Source organism: Anolis carolinensis, chromosome 6 (genome assembly GCF_035594765.1).
Source record: "Anolis carolinensis isolate JA03-04 chromosome 6, rAnoCar3.1.pri, whole genome shotgun sequence".
In the NCBI taxonomy this organism is placed as follows: domain Eukaryota; kingdom Metazoa; phylum Chordata; class Lepidosauria; order Squamata; family Dactyloidae; genus Anolis; species Anolis carolinensis.
In genome coordinates, this window is record NC_085846.1 from 22,613,906 (window position 1) to 22,632,777 (window position 18,872).

At 39.2% G+C, this 18,872-nt stretch overlaps 1 protein-coding gene across 3 annotated transcripts; it reads left to right on the forward strand.

Annotated features, from left to right (window-relative positions):
• Positions 1–213: 213 nt before the first annotated feature.
• Positions 214–17,285, forward strand: bcl2l12 (BCL2 like 12). Of its 3 annotated transcripts, none has more exons than XM_008113581.3 (7): positions 214–384; positions 7,489–7,700; positions 9,076–9,449; positions 11,297–11,458; positions 12,223–12,329; positions 13,703–13,954; positions 14,853–17,285. In XM_008113581.3, the coding sequence occupies exons 2-7, from the start codon at positions 7,552–7,554 to the stop codon at positions 14,898–14,900; spliced, it is 1,092 nt and encodes a 363-aa protein (XP_008111788.2). In that variant the 5' UTR covers positions 214–384; positions 7,489–7,551; the 3' UTR covers positions 14,901–17,285. The 3 variants fall into 3 exon arrangements, with proteins under 3 accessions (XP_008111788.2, XP_008111789.2, XP_062839804.1); XM_008113582.3 differs by lacking the exon at positions 214–384 and adding an exon at positions 394–503; XM_062983734.1 differs by lacking the exon at positions 214–384 and having other exon boundaries at positions 6,425–7,700.
• Positions 17,286–18,872: the final 1,587 nt, after the last annotated feature.

Sequence of the window (18,872 nt, forward strand, 5' to 3'; positions counted from 1 at the left end):
TGTTTGGGAAACTGCATTTGGAGGAAGTGATCCATGAATGCTCAGTTTCATATTGCCCTTGGGTGCATCTACTTAGTGGAATTAATGCAGTTTGACACCACTTGGCTTAATGGTATGGAATCATGGGGCTAAATAAAGATCTTGTAAAACTACAACTCCCACAATCCCTTCGCATTGAGCAAAAGAACTGTCCATCTACGTTCTTTCTATAGGGCTGATCCAATTTAATAACACAGGGGCGGGGCCTCTCCGAAGCCACGCCCCTTATTCTCCCTCCGAAGAAGGAGGAAATGAAACTGCCGCCGGCAGCAGAGAGTGAGTGACGCATGCGTAGAGCTGACATTGGAGTTTCGAATTTCTTTGGAGGAGTTTTAAAAGTTTCAGGTGAGTAGCTGTGTTTCTTTCCTGGTTGGGGACTAACTGCGATCGAAAGAGGAGAGTGACGACCGACTGTCTCTAACATGATGGGAATCTAACTTGATCCATTCATCATCCCCAAAAGGGTGAGTTTTTTGGGAGGAGAGAGAGAGATCCCTGGAAAAGTAAATGAATGGGAAAAGGTAGAGAGAGTAAAAAAGGATGAAAGCAGTCATCCAGGGGCTATACTATAGCCATGTATTTCTGTTAACCTGTAAGTGAATCTCATCGAACTCAGTGAGTAGAAAGGATCACACTGCCTCTGTGAAAAAGTGTGCATGTCAGTAAACGAGGAGTAAAAGTTTACAGGATATTGAAATATATTGTAAAAGTTGAAATATATTGTAAAAAAAACTGTACTATAAAGTACAGTTGTTTCTGGGTTGCTGTGAGTTTTCCGGGCTGTATAGCCATGTCACAGAAGCATTCGCTCCTGATGTTTTGCCCACATCTATGGCAGGCATTCTCAGAGGTTGTGAGGTCTGTTGACAACTTGGCAAGCAGGGCTTATATATCTATGGAATAATGTCCAGGGTGGGAGAAAAAACTCTTTTTTTTTTTTTTTTTTTTTTTTAGGTTGTGTCTTTTTTTTTTTTTAATTTTTTTATTGTTGTTTTGTCATCTTATCCCACTCCCACCCTCCCACCCTCCCCTCCTTGTACATACACTTTATACAACAAACTACAGAAGTTACATTTGAAATATCAATCTCAATCTTAATTTTTCCACTCCACATCTTAGTACATTCTCTAAATAGTTCTTAACTGGTTCCCACATCCCCTTGATTATTGCAATATTTTCAATTTTATCTATATTATTCCATTTGCAATTTGTGATTTCTACATTTAACATATCAATTATATACTTATACCAATTCGTCAGAGTCCATTTTGTTTTATCTTTCCAACCGCTCACTAAAACAATTTGTGCACATGCTATTAATTTGTCAATCATTTTTTCTTTTTGTATATTCTTCACTTCTGTTATCCTTGCATGTAGTACATTTCTATTAACTATTACTATTTGTAGATTTAGCATTCTATTGATTTCTCCTTCAATCATTCTCCAGTATTCTTGCACCCGATCGCACTCCCATATCATATGATTGAACACCCCTCTTTGTTCACAACCGTGCCAACACCTATCTTTCATCCCTGGTAAAAACCGTGAAAGTTGTGCAGGGGTTCTGTACCATTTTTGTAACATTTTCCTTCTTGCTTCCCTTAATACATTGTACTTTTCTTTTGCTATATTACTTATTTCCCTTTGTATATCTTCCCTCTCAATTTCCATGTCCATTCTCCATGTTTGGAAAATTTCCTCTACTATTTCTTCTTTTACCGTTATAATTTGTTCATACAGATCTCCTGCCACCTTCTTTTCCTCTCTCAAACATTTCCTAATCGCCTTCTCAAATGGACTGTCCTGTTCTCTAATTTTTTCTCTCAATCTAAAAATTTCCTGTCTTATAGCCCAGCTTTGAATCCAATTCCCTGATCCTATCCAATTCTGAATTTCTTTTTGTTCTACAGGGTCTCCATCTATTGTGTACAAATCCTCCACTAACCTTTTCCCTCTACTTTCAATTGATCTCAATGTTCTGCCTATAATTTCGTTGTTATTGTAATTAATTTGCCATATAGTTGCCATCTTATTCTCATTGCCTGGACTTAGCTTCTTCTTTCTTTTTTTCCACACTTTTATTGTTCCTTTAAAAGGTTCCTTAAATTCTGCTTCTTCTCTCCTACTCCATTCCCTAAATATTATTTCTTTTTCTTTAGTATTATTTATTATCTTCTCCATATTTGCCCATTTTTTTTTAGTATACTGTATTTCCAATAATCTTTGGATTTGAAACGCATCGTGATAGACTTCTAAACTTGGAATCCCCCAGCCTCCCTCTTCCTCTTTTGCATTTAACCATTTGTCCCTTATTCTGGGCCTTTTTCCTCCGACTGCCCATTTTCTTATTCTCCTGTCCCATGTCTTTAGTGTCTTCCTATCTACTGTGTTCGGTAATGTTTGAAATAAATATGTCAATTTTGGTATTATGAACATTTTTAGTGCCCTTATTCTGTCCACTCTTGTTAATGTTTTTCCTTCCCAATTCTTAAACTGTTTCTCTATTACCTTCCATTTTTGTTTATAATTCCCCTTGACTATACTCTTTGGGTTTTTATATATCCATACTCCTAAGTATTTCAGCTTCTTTAATCCTAATCTTAACCCTGATATTTTCCTAATCTCCAGTTGTTCCCTTGGTGGGGTATTAAGACATAGTATCTCTGACTTTTTAATATTAACGAATAGTCCTGATATATTTTTAAATTCTTCCAGTTTTTTAATAATATCTTTTACCATAATTAACGGTTGACTTGTAATAATCATTGCATCATCGGCAAAGAAATTAAGCCTTATTTCTTCCTTTTGTCCTCCTCCCTTTTCTATTTTGTACCCTGTCCAATTGGTGCTATTCCTGATACTTTCAGCTAGCATTTCTATCGCTATTACAAATAAAGTGGGGGATAATGGACAACCTTGTTTTGTACCATTTAAAATTGGTATCTCTCCTGTCCTTCCATTATTCACCCTTATTTTTGCTTTACAGTTGCTGTACAATTGTTGCAGCGTTTTGCAAAAGTTTTCCCCCATATTCAACTGTTGACATAATCTTAACAGATAATTGTGATTGACTTTATCAAATGCTTTGTAAACATCCAATTTGAGAATTCCCATTTTTTTCTTATTCGAATTTGCATGATTCATTGCAATTACTACATTTTTTATTGGATCCCCAATTTTTCTTCCCTTCACAAATCCATATTGATCCTCTTTGATTATTTTTGGCATTATTGTTTCCAATCTTTTTGCTAAAATTTTTGTAAATATTTTATAATCTTGATTGCATAGACTAATGGGTCTGTATGACCCTGGTTGTGTTAAATCTCTCCCCTTTTTGGGTATAGTTATAATTTCTGATACTTTCCATGTTAGGGGGACTTTTTGCTTAGTGTATATTTCATTGAACAATTCTGTTAGGTGTGGTGCCAACTCTTCCATAAATGCTTTATAATATTCTGCTGGAAATCCATCTGGCCCTGGTGACTTGCCTCCCTTTAACCCTTTAATTGCCCTTATTGTTTCCTCTTGCGTTATTGGTTGGTTTAATAACTCTCTGTCTTCCTCTGCAATTTTTTCTCTGATATTTAAGTTCCCTTGCATTACCCTCTCTTCCTTATATAGATTTTTATAATATTTTGCCATTATCTCCCTAATCTTACTTTGCTCCTCTTGTTCTTTCCCATTTTCGTCTTTCAATCTCTTTATCCATGTTTTTTCTTTTTTCTTTTTCAAATAGTAAGCCATCCTCTTCATTGATTTTATATTCCAACTTTGGGAATAGCTTTTAACGTATAGATATTTATTTATTATATTCCTTTCCTCAAATGCTTCTAATTGGTTTTTTTTCTCCTTTAGCTCTCTCCAAATCTGTCTATCCTTAGTCCTTTTATGTTTGTCTTGCAGGGTTTCTATTTCTTTTATTCTCTTATCCTGTTCATTCCTCCATCTTCTTCTAAGATTTACCTCTAAACTTATACAGTGACCCCTTATCACTGCCTTACTTGCATCCCAAATTATATCTTTAGTTACTTGTCCATTGTCATTGGTCTCAAAATACTTATTTATTTCTTTCCTAATTGTTTCATATTCTTCCTCTCTACTGTTTAAAACTGTGTTATATCTCCAGGTTCTTTCTTTTCTTTCTATTTCTAATTTTACTTTTACTCTTAATGGTGCATGATCCGATAAATGTATTGGAAGTGTTTTTGCTTCTAGAATCACTGATTGGTTTGTATTTTTCCCCAGAATATAATCTATTTTGCTATATGTGTCATGTCTTCCCGAGTAATATGTCCATCTATTATTCTCTGGTTCCCCTTCTAATAAATCATTCATGTTGTATTCCCTTATATTTAACTTTCTATTACTATTTTGCCTTGTTGTTACCAATTCCAGGTTATAATCTCCTGCACAATACACTTCTCCTTGTGCAAACTTATCAATTTCCCCAAATAGCTTTTTTAAATACTTTTTTTGATTTTTGTTTGGGGCATATATACACACTAAAGTGATTCTAATTTTTTCAATTTTCCCTTTAATCATTACCCATCTCCCATCTGAATCCCTTTTTACCATTTCCACTTGGAAGTCTATTGTATTTTTAATTAAAATTGCCACACCCCGTGCTCTATTTGAACCTCTCGATTCATACACCTGTCCCCAAATCCTATCATTAAATAATGGAGTATGGTCCTTTCTCTTATGACATTCTTGTAAAAGCAGAATGCCAACTTTATAATCCTTTACCATTTTCATAACTTTTGCCCTTCTTTGTGGAGTTGATAAACCATTAACATTATGAGACATTATTACTACTTCACCCATAACCAGGTATTATTTGCATTTACCCTCCTGTAGTTTCTTTCCCCTGTCTGCTTGTCTTCCCATCCTCCCCCATGCCCCCCAGAGTCCAGACCTCTCCCTCCTCCCATCAGAGGGAGACCTGAAAGAGTTTTCCCTTTGTTCTCTTCCATTCCCAGACTCCCTCCCACCGGTGGGTGACTGCGTTGCCATCCACTGCTCTCCCCTCCTGCATCATCTTTTACCCCTTTAACCCCATTTGTCCAAATTTCATTATTCCACAAATGTTAGGCTGTTCATTCTTAAGTCTCTGTACTAGATCTCGTTTCAATTCTTCTATTCTCCTCTCTAATTTTCTGTTTTTTAAGATCTCTTAATTGTTTTTCTATAGATTTAATTTGTTCTAAATCCAGGTCCTTCAAATTCCTTAAAGTTCTCTTTTCTTCCCTGTCCTTTGGATCTCCCATTGCAAATAGACTCTGAAGTAAGTCTGTCTCTGTTGGTCCGCCTCTCTCTGCAGTCTCCAGCTCCCTCGATGCTTCTTGTCCAGTCGGCTTGTCCTTGGTCTTATCTGATTCCTCCTCCAGACCGTCTGTTTCTTTTCCGTCTGTATCCAGTTTTAACTGTTTAAGCATTTTCCTCCCACTTTCCAAGTCGGAAGCTTTATATAATTTATTGTCTTTATATACAATTAGGGTGGCTGGAAAAGCCCAGGTATAACGTTGTCCTTTCCTTTCCAAAGTTCCTGTAATTTCCCTCATTTCTGCTCTCTTTCCCAATGTCTCTGAAGATAAATCCAGGAGTGGCCATACTTTACTGCCAGCCAAGGTCAGGTTCTTCATTTTCCTCAATTTTCGATAAACAATGTCCCTTTCAGCCTCCCTTGTGAACCGTATCAAAATATCCTTGGGTTTCCTGCCTCCTCTGAAAGCCCAATGTATCCTCTCGATTCCTTGCGATGGGACCTGAGCATTTGTTGCAAGCCACTCAGCTATAACTCCCTTCAGATTCTCCTTTATCTGAAGACTCTCTCCTGCTGCTCTCAAACGCAGATTGGCTCTTCGGGATCTGTCCTCGAGGTCAGCAACTTTATCTAGAAGTTTTCTATTAATGTCTCTCAGAGTGATTAATTCACCTTTTTGTCTTCTGATCTCCGCTGCTGCCTCCTTAAACTTTTCTTGGCATTCTTCCACTTTATTCTCTATCAGCCCGAGTTTGCTATTAATTTGTGTGATTTGCTCTCTTGTCTGCTCATTTCCCTGTCTTAAAATCTCCATGTTTAATTTAAGATGTTCCAATGTAGTTATAATTTTGTTCAATTTTTCTTCCTCCCCTTCCTTCTCCTTTCTGTCCGCCATACTCACAGTTGTCCGAACTTCTGTTTGGATTCTGAGATTTATGGCTTCAGTCACCTTTGATTGTGACCTCCCAGCCTTCTCTCTTTTCTCCTTTGATCCGGACTCCAGTTAAGGAGAGATTTATGACCCTTTATGGGCTTTTTGAGGCTTTAATTGCCTTTATAGTTAGGAGAGCAATTAGGCACGTCTACTCTCGTTGACGCATGCGCAGCTCCCCCCTCGGGAGAAAAAACTCTTGTCTACTTGAGACAAGTGTGAATGTTGCAGTTGGCCACCTTGATTAGCATTGAATGGATTTGCAGATTCAGAGCCTGGCTGCTTCCTGTTGGGGAGATCCTTTGTTGGGAGGTGTTAGCTGGCCCTGATTGATCCTTGTCAGGAATCCCCTGTCTTCTGAGTGTTATTCTTTATTTACTGTCCTGATTTTAGAGTTTTTTATATATTGGTAGCTAGATTTTGTTCATTTTCATGGTTTCCTCCTTTATGTTCAAATTGTCCACACGTTGTGGATTTCAGTGGCTTCTCTGTATAGTCTGACATGGTGGTTGTTAGAATGGTCCAGCATTTCTGTATTCTCAAATACTGTAATATGCTGTGTCCAGATTGGTTCATCAAATGCTCTGCTATGGTGGACTTCTCTGGTTGAGTTAGTTTGCAGTACCTTTTGTGTTCCTTGATTTGTGTTTGGTCAATGCTGCATTTGGTGGTCCCTATGTAGACTTGCCCACAGATTCATGATATATGGTAGACTCCTGCAGAGATGAGAGGATCCCTCTTGTCCTTTGCTGAACATAGCATTTGTTGGATTTTCTTAGTGGGTCTGTAGATAGTTTGTAGGTTATGTTACTTCATCAGCTTCCCTGTGCGGTCAGTGGTTCCCTTGATGTTTATTTTGATTACACTATGTAACACATTTTTTGTTACTGGTTTATAAATGTCATCTCCTAATTGGTTCTCTCATAAAACATGGGAAAAGTTTACTAAAACTGCAAAAACAGTGCTCTCTGTGGCACGAATTGGACCTCAATTGTGTGAGTTTGGATTGTGTTAATTTGTGTTGATGAAGAGGGAGCCTTGTCTTTGGTAGGCAGCTGTTCTGAAAGGCTTCTGGAATCATATGATTCTTGCCAGCTGGTTGGGTTGGCAATGGCTGAAAAGCCCTTAGTGTAAAGAAGTATGTATGCCTGGCCTTCAGTTGCCCAAAGAATGAAGAAGGGATGATGGGGAAAAGAGTGACTATATAATAGGAATAATACTTATTGTATGCTCGGTTTAATTTTCTTCCTTCCAGGGGTGATGATAAAATTGAAAGCAATACATTTTTATCCTGTTGTTGAGTGTCAGCATCTTCTTCATGGCCAAGAGCTCTCTACCCAACAAGAAATGCGTAAAAGAGGAAACGCGCTTGGTGCTGGAAGCATTCCTGCAAAGGGCTGCACTCAACGGACGGCCGCCAGGTCATGTGGGCCGGAGCTACCATGACCCCCAAAGTTATATGTATAGGTCAGTAATAGATTGAATGATGTTCTGTTCCCCCTGAGAAGGAAATGAAATGCAGGAAAGTGAATGGTAGGTTTTGATTTTGCTATAAGGCAGTGGTTCTCAACCTGTGGGTCCCCAGATGCTTTGGCCTTCAACTCCCAGGAATCCTAACAGCTGGTAAACTGGCTGGGATTTCTGGGAGTTGTTGGCCAAAACACCTGGGGACCGACAGGTTGAGAATCACTGCTATAAGGGAAGACAATCCTGAAATGTCAGTTTCTGGACTGGGATTTCGGGTTCGGTAGAAGAACTGTAATGTAAAAGAAACTGCAAGGGCGTGCACCAAGAGCATTCTTCTGGCTTCTCTTTGGGGAAAATAAAGAGGCTGGCCATTTATACTTGAAAGGACAAGTAATTGGGAAATGAAGCTTATGATCTTTGGGCAAAGATGGATTTAAATTTGAGACTATCTTAAAAATGCTATTTCTCTGAATCCCCTGATTTGCAAGGTAAAACAAGTGATTTGAACCAGGGCCGTTATGGCAGTAGTGCCCCATAGAATGCCTTTTTCAGTGGGTTCACTCAATGCCACCTTTGCTTTAATTTTTTTTCTAATAACGTGTAAAGTAAGTAGATATTGTTTTCTTTGCCCAGATCTTTTCACTGCTGTTAAAGAAAAATATATATTGAATTTAATTGTAAATGTTTCTCTTCACTCCCATCTGCTCTACTTCTTTTTTAAATTAATTTTTATTCAGAAATAAATGTTTTTTAAAAGACAAAAAGGAATTTTTGTAATGTGTAAAACTAAAATTGTAATGTGTAAAACTAAAATTGCTACTTTTAACTCAACTAAATCTAAGATAATCACCCTAACATAAAACATACCTAAACTAATAAACACATATTGGTCACCCAACTACTGGGACTATTATCTCACTCTTCGTTTGTTAATCTTTACTCTTTGTTTTCCTACTCCCTGTAGAGGAGTTCATAATACTCCTGTAATTTGTAGTTTCAAGTTTACCTCCATCTGTGCTATAGAAAATGATAAATAAGTTCCAATCTTTTTTAAAGTTGGCCAATGATTTCTCCTTGATCTCATTACCAGTTTGTTCATGTCAATTAGCTCGCCTACTTTTTATGTGATGTACAGTTTCTATTTTTTTTATTGAGTTATGCTTTCGAAGTGTTTGTATGTTAGAGACTGGACGATTGAATCAAAAGGCCACATTCATAATTTTAAAAAGATACTTTTTGTACTACAACTCCCAAGAAGTGTTCAGCCAGCATGATGAGTGGCCTTGCTAAGTGGGGGAGTATGGAAGTGGTAGTCCAAAAAGGTAACCTGTACAACTTTTGGGTCACCATTCTTTGTGCCTCCCTGATATTGCAGATCTCCAATTGAACATGCCCCGAACTGTCCAACTTGGACCACTGTCCATGAGGAAATTAACCGTGTGGAGGAGAAAAAGCATGGCTGCAGCACCAGTTTCAAGCGTTTCTTGCGGCGTCGACCCAGTCCGCAGAAAACCCCAGACAGCCCAACTGCCTCCAAGGACTCCTTAAAGCGGCCCAAGGCAGGGGGAGAAACCGGGGAAAAGGCCCGCCAGAAACGCTTCTCCTTCAAGAATCTCCTGAAGAAGAAAGGATCCACTTCAGGGGAGACAGCAAACCCCTCTGCTCCCCCTCAGCGCCCAAACACATTGCCTCTTGTTCACTGCTATTGTGGAAGTCAACCAGAGGAGCGACAGGGAGCCCAGGCAGCTGGTAAGGAACAACCAGAGATGAGGCTGATACCGCGTTGTCAAAGGCTTTCATGGCCGGAATCACAATCTTTTTGTGTGTTTTCTGAGCTGTATGGCCATGTTCTAGAAGTATTCTCTCCTGATGTTTTACCCAAATCTGTGGCAGGCATCCTCAGAGGTTATATACCTCACAACTTCTGAGGATGCCTGCTATAGATGTGGGCAAATCGTCAGGAGAGAATACTTCTGGAACATGGCCATACAGCCAGGAGAACACACAACAACCCTGAGGCTGATACCATTTCCGTGTGAAGCATCACGACTCTCATGCCTCACCCAGTGATATACACAAAATGGGTGGAGTGAGTTATTGTACAGTAAGCCTTTCTTCGCCTCTTGAGTAGGTGTTGCACAGTGGGGTTTTTTTTTCTTGCCAAAGTCCATGCTGGTCGAGGGTTTCGGTATCTCCACCTACAAGCATAGTATTGTTGTTGTTGTACTGCTTTATTACTGGAAAGCCCTAAACAATCCGTAAATGGTTGCTTTGCTGATAAGGTTCAGAGGTAGTTTTTATAAGGGTTTGAATTACTCAGCATTGTAGTCTTCCTTATTACCACCTTGCTGTGCCACTTTCTCTCCAGAGAGCTTAAGATAGCATGTGATTCTTCCCTTGCCAAGCAGTTTTGGTTGAAATCTAATGTATAGAGTTTGGAAAAATTACCTTTGGGACTGCCCCCAGAATTTCCCAGGCATCGTATCCCCATGCTGACTGGGAGTTTGTTAAAAGATATAATAATGGAAGAAACTTTCCAAACCTGTTTATATTTGAGATGCCCCCAATATGTTGAGACACCATGAGTCCTTATGTCCCTATACTGTGAAAAAATAAAGTAGATAAATAAATAAATCTAAGATTTACAGGTAAATTGAGTTTTTAACCCAGGTATTTCTAATCCTTGTCCAGCATTGTGTACCATACTAGTTGTGGTCCACTAATTTCACTCTCTAGCCACTCTTCTCTGACTTTATGTTTCCACATGATTGGAGTACAACTCTTACCCAGTCCGGTGGAGATGGTGGATGATGGGGATTGCAGTTCAGCCCTTCTTGAGGGCTTTATGTTTAGTAAGGCTGTGTTAAACTGTTTGAAAATGTACAGCCATAACTCCTGAGACTCCAATCTGACTGTGTTCACGTATGTCTTTTTGGTTGACAGGTTTTCAGAATGATCAACTTGTTTTCATAAGTAGGAGTGGCCAAAGCATAGCCTTTCATCCATTGCTGGACTGTAATTCCCATTATCTCTAGCCAGTAGAGCAAATTGTGAGGAATTCTGGGAGTTTTCAGTCCAACAATATTTGGAGATCTGTACTTTGCTAATCCTGCTCTAAAGAAAAACAAATGAGCAAACCAAAGATTTCTCTGACTCCTCTTTCCAAACAGATTCTGGCCCTTACCCTGGGAGCAGAGTGTGTGGATACTCTGGAGGAACATAAAAAGCAATACTTTTGTATAGGATCTGCTTCTTATTAGCAAAATATTATCCATCTAGAAATTTTAATCAAACAGCCAATTCTTAAAGAACAATTGTTTACAGTGCTTCAATTCAAAATATAGGAAGGCGAAAACAATTAGTAAAACCAAAGTGGTTCTTTTTTCTTTGCTTACCTTTCCTTCTTACCCTTTGGAGTGTTCTGTGTAACTCCAAAGTTAGCATATTTTTCACCAACAGAAATTGGTCATGGTGCAAGAGTTATCTGAGTGCAGAATCACTTAACTTCTGCTATATGGTTTAGCAATAAATATCTCACTAGTCCCAAATTTGTTTTGTGCTTTTTTGATTTTACAGCTTTCTGTTCTTTATTCCAGATCATGATGCTGAAGGTGCTGAGCTTTATACACTGGTGGCCCAGAAACTGGACTACTTGGTGAAACAGCAACAGTTGATCAGCCCCGCGAAACCAAAAACCTGGCCTCTTTCCAAACAGCAGCTCAACTCTCTTCCCACAGACACACGATCCAGCACACCAGGTACTGGCTTTATTTATTTAATATGAGGCTTTCTCATCCTGTCAAAAAGTGACATCCCCATCCCTTGTTATTGCTTGAACCAGAGCTTGGAAAAATTATTTTTTTCCTGCGAAAATTCTTCAGCCAACATGGCCAGTGGTCATGTTAGATGAGGGAATTTGGAAACTGTAGTTTAATTTTCGAAAGATCTGGGATTAGGATTGACAAATTCTCTTCTTGCTCTTAACACAGCATGGTCTCTAGTGGGGGGTGTTGTGTTGCATGGTGACAAAAGCAACAAAGGTAGACATAGCTGTCTAAAATTAGGTTCCAGCGGGTAAGGAAATGGGCTTCAGTAAATAATACAATGTAACAAAATTTGAAAAAAATCTGTTCCTGGTTTGAAAGTGTTATTTCCTGTTTAATTGTGTGGTTCTTACTTTGAAAGTAGTTGTTGTACTCCAAAACTTTGTTTTTGTAGCTGCCACAAACTATGTTGAATTGGTTGAGACTCTATGAGATATTAATTGAGATATAGCAAAATGTGCTGCAGGATGTATTGCAAGTTTGTGCAGTGTAATAACCTTTTCCCATGTTTTTATGATAGAACCAATTAGGAAATGACATTTATAACCCAGGAACAAAAATATGTTACATAGTGTAATCAATGGCAGTCTATAAAATACTGAACTCAGGCTATTGTAGATTTTTCCTCTTTTTACATCTCTTCTCTAATTGTCCATATATGTATTACCTCTTGGAATTTCCATGTTCTCTTCTTACAGTCAGTTCAGAGGAAGTGCCAGTGGAACTGGATGAGAAGCAGAAAGAGCAGATCTTCCAGAAGCTGATTACTCTCCTTGAAGAGCAGGCTGGAAACATCAATGCGAAGGTATGCAATTGCAGTCTTGCAGTTTGAAGGGCTCCTGTTCTGCCCTATTCCATTGTATCCCCTTTTCTCTCCTGCCTTTTTCAATTTATTGCTTTTTATGGCCAATAAAAGTTAGTCTTCTGTGGCCTTAGAACGTGCTCAATCTTCCATGGGAGATTTTGAATCCTATTCTCCTCCAACAACTTTGAGATTTCTGCAAACCTTGGGTTTCTCCAGCCCTTCTATTCCCCTTTTTGTCCATGGGTAGTACACTCTGCACAAGAATCCACATTTGAGAATTAGTCCACATCCTGATAGGATTTTTTTCCCTGAAAGTTGCGTCATTGAAATTGTCTCCCTTTAGTTCTTGTTTTGCCTTGTAGCACAATAGAATATGAGTTTGTTTCGTCTTTTGCAAGACCAGCCTCAAATGTTTTGAGGGCAAGTTTTGCCTCCCTGCTTAATCTTTTCTTTTTCAGGCAAGACACGCATGGCTTTTAGAACTATTTTTCATAGTATTAGATTGGCAGATTAATTTCATTGTTTGCCCTCCTCTGAACTTGCAGCAGTTTGTCCATTTTATTCTTAAAATACAAGAACTGGTTGTAAACTCTCACAGTAGAAGAGGCAGATGTTTGTAGACAGCTGTTCAAAGTGGGTATTTACACACAAAGCAGGGTTTGCTTCTTCTTTTCCTACCCAACCTGTTTGGTGGAGCAGTGGTCTTGGATGGAAACAGAGAACGTGTGGCCTTTGTGATACATTGGACTGCAACTTCCATCGGTCCTAATTAACATAGCTCATGGAGAGGGATAATGAAGATGTAACTCTTCACTAAATTGCTAGATTGCATGTAGGCTACAGAATGTGCAAGCAAGAGATGAACTTTGAAAAGGAGAAAGGATATACATCAGCCCTTGGACTGGTTCTATGTATATTATCCAAGGATGCTTACGTTTTGTTTTATGTCTGATATAACAGGTTTCATTTTAAATTTAATTTTAGTTAAGTCATATTTATGTTTATATGTTGGGTTGTCAATTTTCGTTATTATGGGTGTATTGTTGTTGTTTTCAGGCATGGAATGTTTGCCTTTTGTGTTTGGAATCTGCCCTGACTCTCTCCGGAGAGATAGGGTGGGAATATAAAGATGATGGTGATTATTATTATGGTACTAAATGAATGCCGAAGATAATGTGAGACTTGTAAGGTGCTCCAGGTATCATTGAACTACAAATCCCAATATTCTTCAGCATTGGCGACTTTGACTAGGGATGCAGCATCTGAGGAGTTGTGTAGTTCCCACGCTAGCACAGCAGGTCCTCCAAATTTGAATTTACAGTTCACTCACATGCAAGTTCTTACATCCTTCCGCTCTTTTCTTTCCTTGGCAGATTGAGGCTGACTCGTTTCTACGCAACTCCCTCACCCGCCTCTCATATGGTAGTTTTTCTCGCCTGGTGGAGGCCTTCACCTCACGCGCCACGTCTGGCGCTCCCAGTCCACAGCTGGCCAAACTGGCTCTCACCATGGAGCTGACACGGAAAGTGGCCGGCATCAACAGCCATGCAGTACACACTCTCATGGGCTACAGCCTGCAGTATATGGATATGTTTATACCTTGGCTGCAGCAGCAAGGTGGATGGGTATGTAGCACTGGAGTCTTTTTTTGTCAGAACTACAGCCCTTCTTTTCTTTAAATGGCAGGGATGGTGAAGTTTGAGTCTGCAGACCAAATTTAATGTAGTCCATAAGAAGTTCCCCTCAAGCTTGTGACTTGTGCTATTATCTCTGACCAGTGATTGGGAATAAGAGGTTATGTAAAGCCCAATAATTTATCTGTGGGAGACTGAGCTCTGGTTTATACACCAGGAGTTGTTGCACTGGAATTTTCTCCTGTGCAGACATGGTTAGAATTGAGTTCTGATTTTTCAGATGGTGAACCTATTGCATTGGAATATTGCAGTAGACATGCATAGAGTGGACTGTGGGGTTGGAGAGGGAATCTCCAAATGGGTAAAAATAGCCCTGGCCCTGGCTATTTCATTTTGCATCTATCCTGTGACTTTAGCCATGCTCTTGAGCATTGGGCTATGACTCTGAAGACCAGGTTTCAAATCCCCACACAAACATGAAACACCCTGGGTAGCTTTGGGCAAGTCACACTCTCTCAGCCTCGGAGGAAGACAACGGCAAGCCTCTTCTGAACAAATCTTGTCAAAAAAATCCATGATAGATTTGCCCAGAGTAGAGTTTCTTTTCTGAGTTCTGTTCCCTTTCTTGTATTATAGAAGCTTTAAAGATTTAGCCTGGATTCTAGAATTCAAAGTCTTCCCCATTTGATTCTGCCCTTGAGTCATGCCTTTTGTAAAGACTGCTAATTCCTCAGGCAAGTTGCACATCATGGTCCCAATTTCAGGAATTTTTTTAGCTAGAAGAGGCTCTTACCTGACTAAAGGATGTTTCAAAGATGGCACAAAATATGTCATATCAAGATGCTGTGGAAATGACTAGCAATTATAATATGTATTTCTTTCTCTTTAGGAAAAAATTGTAGGCCAAGAAGAGATATTTGACCTGCAGCTCGACTAGTCCTCAATCAGTGTCAAAGATGTAACTGGGAGACAGAAGAGCCTTTGGGAGTTTTGTTTTAAAAAATGACTGCTGGTGGAACCGTTAGCTTTTTAAAAAAATTCCTCATGGAAATTTCCATATCCTCTTCCAAAGTGAAAGCCAATCAAAGGAAACAGTTGTCCTATGAACACTAAGTGGAGTTTGGTTTTTACTGTACTTCTAGGATTAAGACATCAGCATTGATTAGTTATGAATGATATCAACAATTGCACTACTTGACGGGCTGTGTATATACGACAAGACAGTTCTTGTAAAATTTGGATTTTTCTTTTTAAATACGACACTTTAAAAGAAGGAGAAGGGAAAAGCCTAACAAATTGCATGAAATTTTACTTTGCTGATGGAAAAAAAGGACTTGTTAGATGTGCCAGTTTATTCTCTGTGACAGATTTCCCCAACCTGGTGTCCTTCAGATATCTGAATTACAGTCACCCTTCACGTTTGTGGATCTGACATTTGCAGATTTTATTAAAAAGTTTGTTCTAGGATTCTCTACATCTTCCAGTATAACTTTGTTGGATGTTGACTAGAGTCATGCTGGAGGACATAGAGTAAGGGTGTCAAACTCATTTTCATTGAGGGCCACATCAGCCTTATGGTTCCTTCAAAGGGCCGTTGAATCCATGGGTGGATACAGAGGGAGATATATATATATATATATATATATATATATATATATATATATATATATATAAAAACATAGTGGTTGGTGTTCTTTAGTTTTTAACCGACTCTAGGTCGCTAGATGTTATTTAACAACTCCCAACACTTTCGATTATAACAACTCCCATCACTTTTGTGGACTGGGGATAATGGAGATTGCAACCCAACAGCACTTGTGGTCCAGAGGTTGAAGAAAAGTTAAAGGGCATCATATTCAAAGGCTTTGTATTTAAATTCAAACTCCACTCTCCTGACTCAACAAAACAAATTGCAGCCTTTCAGATGAGCTGTATCACAACTCTCATTAGCTCTAGGAATGATGTCTCATGATGAGGAATACAAGAGATGTAGTCCAGAATCTGAAAGGCCACATAAAATGACATGGTGGGACAGATTCAGCCCGCAGGCCTTGCCTTTAAAATGTGACCTAGAGAGTAATATAGAGAACACCTCTCTAGAAAGCTCTAGGTCTTCCATACAATTCTATGGTCAATTTCCAGTTCCAGTTCACATAGTGTCATGCTGGAGGACATAGAAATTCTTAGAGAGGTATTATCTGAAGCAAAAAAAAGCCATTTTCCACTTTTGTCTAATTCCAGCAAATGTGAAAGGATGACTGTCCTTGACCATAGGCCAAGTTTGTCAAGCTAATGCAAGTTGCATTTCAAAGGACCTGATAGACAACAGATTAGAGAAAGCTGGACTTTTTAAAAAATTATTTCTTTAGGAAATGAAACAATACCTGAGATTTCTAGGATTAACAGGAAGGACATAGCCCTCTCATCCTTTAAAATGTCATTGCTTTTTGGGACAGTGCAATATCTTGCTGTGTAACTAATTTCAAAGTTCCACCTCATTCTCAAGGAAATATGCAAAGGTTTGTAATGTAAGGAGCCCTTAAATTACAACCTTGTTCTGTGATAAATATCTCTGGAAATTGAGGCTTTCCTTAGAAGCTGTTTTATGACGTTAGGATAAGGAGTTGCTCAAAGCAGGGCCTTTGTGCTCACTTTATTTTACAGGTGCCAACTGTTGCTTTCCCAAGTTTTTTTTTACAAGAGTTAATTCTGGTTTCTTTGTGTGACTTGTTTTTTGTTTTGCTGTTTTTAAAAAATATATTTATTGTGTTGTTTTACTGCTTGTTAATTTTATTGATTTTATAGAAGCTTTTGAAGAGTGGGATCAATGCTGTAAGATCCCTATAAACATGGAACCTATATCCATGGCTTCACTTATCCACACCAGAGGAAAAATGATCTCTGGGAATTTGCTAGGTTTTCCAGGTGATTCTGTAGTATGTTTTCTCTGGAAGTTACCATAGGGTTGCACTGGAGGACCTAGCAAATTCCTAGAGATAATACTTATATAGGAATCTTTAGATCCTAGTGCATCACTATGATATGCTGGGACTGGAAGTCATGTGATTTAATAGTGTTCAGTTATATCCCAGTGGATATGAGGGTCCTACTATACATGGGAAATTTATCCTGTACAAAATGTACTTGCAAGCTAGTTCCATTAAAGAATGTGAAACACAATGTGAAAATTTACAGAATTTTAACTGCAAATCTCTGAAAATAATTTAATCCACAAACTCAGGGATTCGAGTGTGTTTCTGTGAAGTGTAAGCTTCTTTGAAGCACTGTTTATTTTAAAATAAAACCTTTTAATCAAAATATACATTTTCCCTCAATACTTTTATTGGTACATGTTGCTTCATTCTCTGTAATTCCCCTTTTGTCACATCAGTTTTCCTTTTGCTTTTGTACATGCTTTTATAAAAAATGTATCGTATGGTTAACTATATTTAAACAAGGCTGTTTCCTGAGTGGCTTTTAACTGAAATGAAGGCGGAAAGAACCCTAAAGTATAGTGTCATAAAATAGCAATGTTCATTATAAAATTCCCAGTAAAGCAAAGAATTAGACGTAGATAACTAGAAATATACAGCCATAGAAACAGAACATGTGTTCACGTTTGAATATGAATCTCCTTGTAGAGAGAAAAAGTGGGGTATAATTATACATATTATATATTATTTGAAGAGGTCTGACCATTCACTTATATCAGGATGATTGGTGCCTGCTACTTGTGAGTAGAGACCTAACTACCTAGTAAGGTATCTATATATCTATGTGTGTGTGTGTGTGTGTATGTGTCTCCTAGGCTTCGTGGCCCAACAGCCGGCAAGGCTGGGGGGACGAGGAGGGGGGTTGCGGTGATATATAGGAGTAACATCTCCATGTCTAAGATCCCCTTGCCCTACTCAGAGGATTTTGAAGGTGTCTACCGTAGAGTAAGTGATTGGGACAGACTAAGGATCTTGCTAGTGTACTGGCCATCTCGCTGCTCAACAACCTCCCTACCTGTGCTGATGGAGTTGATTTCAGGCATGGTCTTGGACTCTCCCAAACTTGGTTTTGGGAGACTTCAGCATCCACGGCGAATCAACCTTTGTAGGTGCGGATCAGGACTTCATGGCCTCAATGACATCCATGGGGCTGTCCCAAGTGATAGCTGGCCCCACTCATAAGGCTGGACACACTTTGGATCTGTTTTGGTAGGCGAGGTAAAGATAAAGGTTTCCCCTGACATTAAGTCTATTCGTGTCCGGCTCTGGAGGTTGGTGCTCATTTTCATTTCTAAACTAAAGAGCCAGCATTGTCCGTAGACACCTCCAAGGTCATATGGTCGGCATAACTGCATGAAGCGTTACTTTCCCACCAGAGCGGTACCTATTGATCTCACATTTGCATGTTTTCAAACTGCTAGCTTGGCAGAAGCTGGTGCTAACAGCGGGAGCTCACCCCACTCTCCAGATTCAAACCAACCTTTCGGGTTGGCAAGTTCAGGAGCTCAGCGGTTTAACCTGCTTCACCACCAGGGGCTCCAGGGAGGCAAAGGAGATGTAATCTGATAGTGGAGGAACTGTCAACAGTTCCTTTTACCTGGTCAGTTTTAGACTCACTGGGACCCCTTTCGTCTGCGGAGGTGGCAAATTCATTAAGATGGGCCACCCCAGAAGACTTATGGATCCGGATGGATTCCTGATGTCCCTTGGGAAGTTGCCAGCTATCAGGGTAGGTGATCCTATTGATGCCCTGGTCAGGCTGTGGAATACAGAGGCGGGCAGGGTGATTGATACGATCGCTCTAAAGCTTCCCCTTCCCAGTTGCAGAGCTAAGTCATCCCCTGGTTCTCCATAGAGCTATTAGCAATGAAACAGATGGGAAAGAGACTGGTAAATCACCAGCAGTAATAAGATCT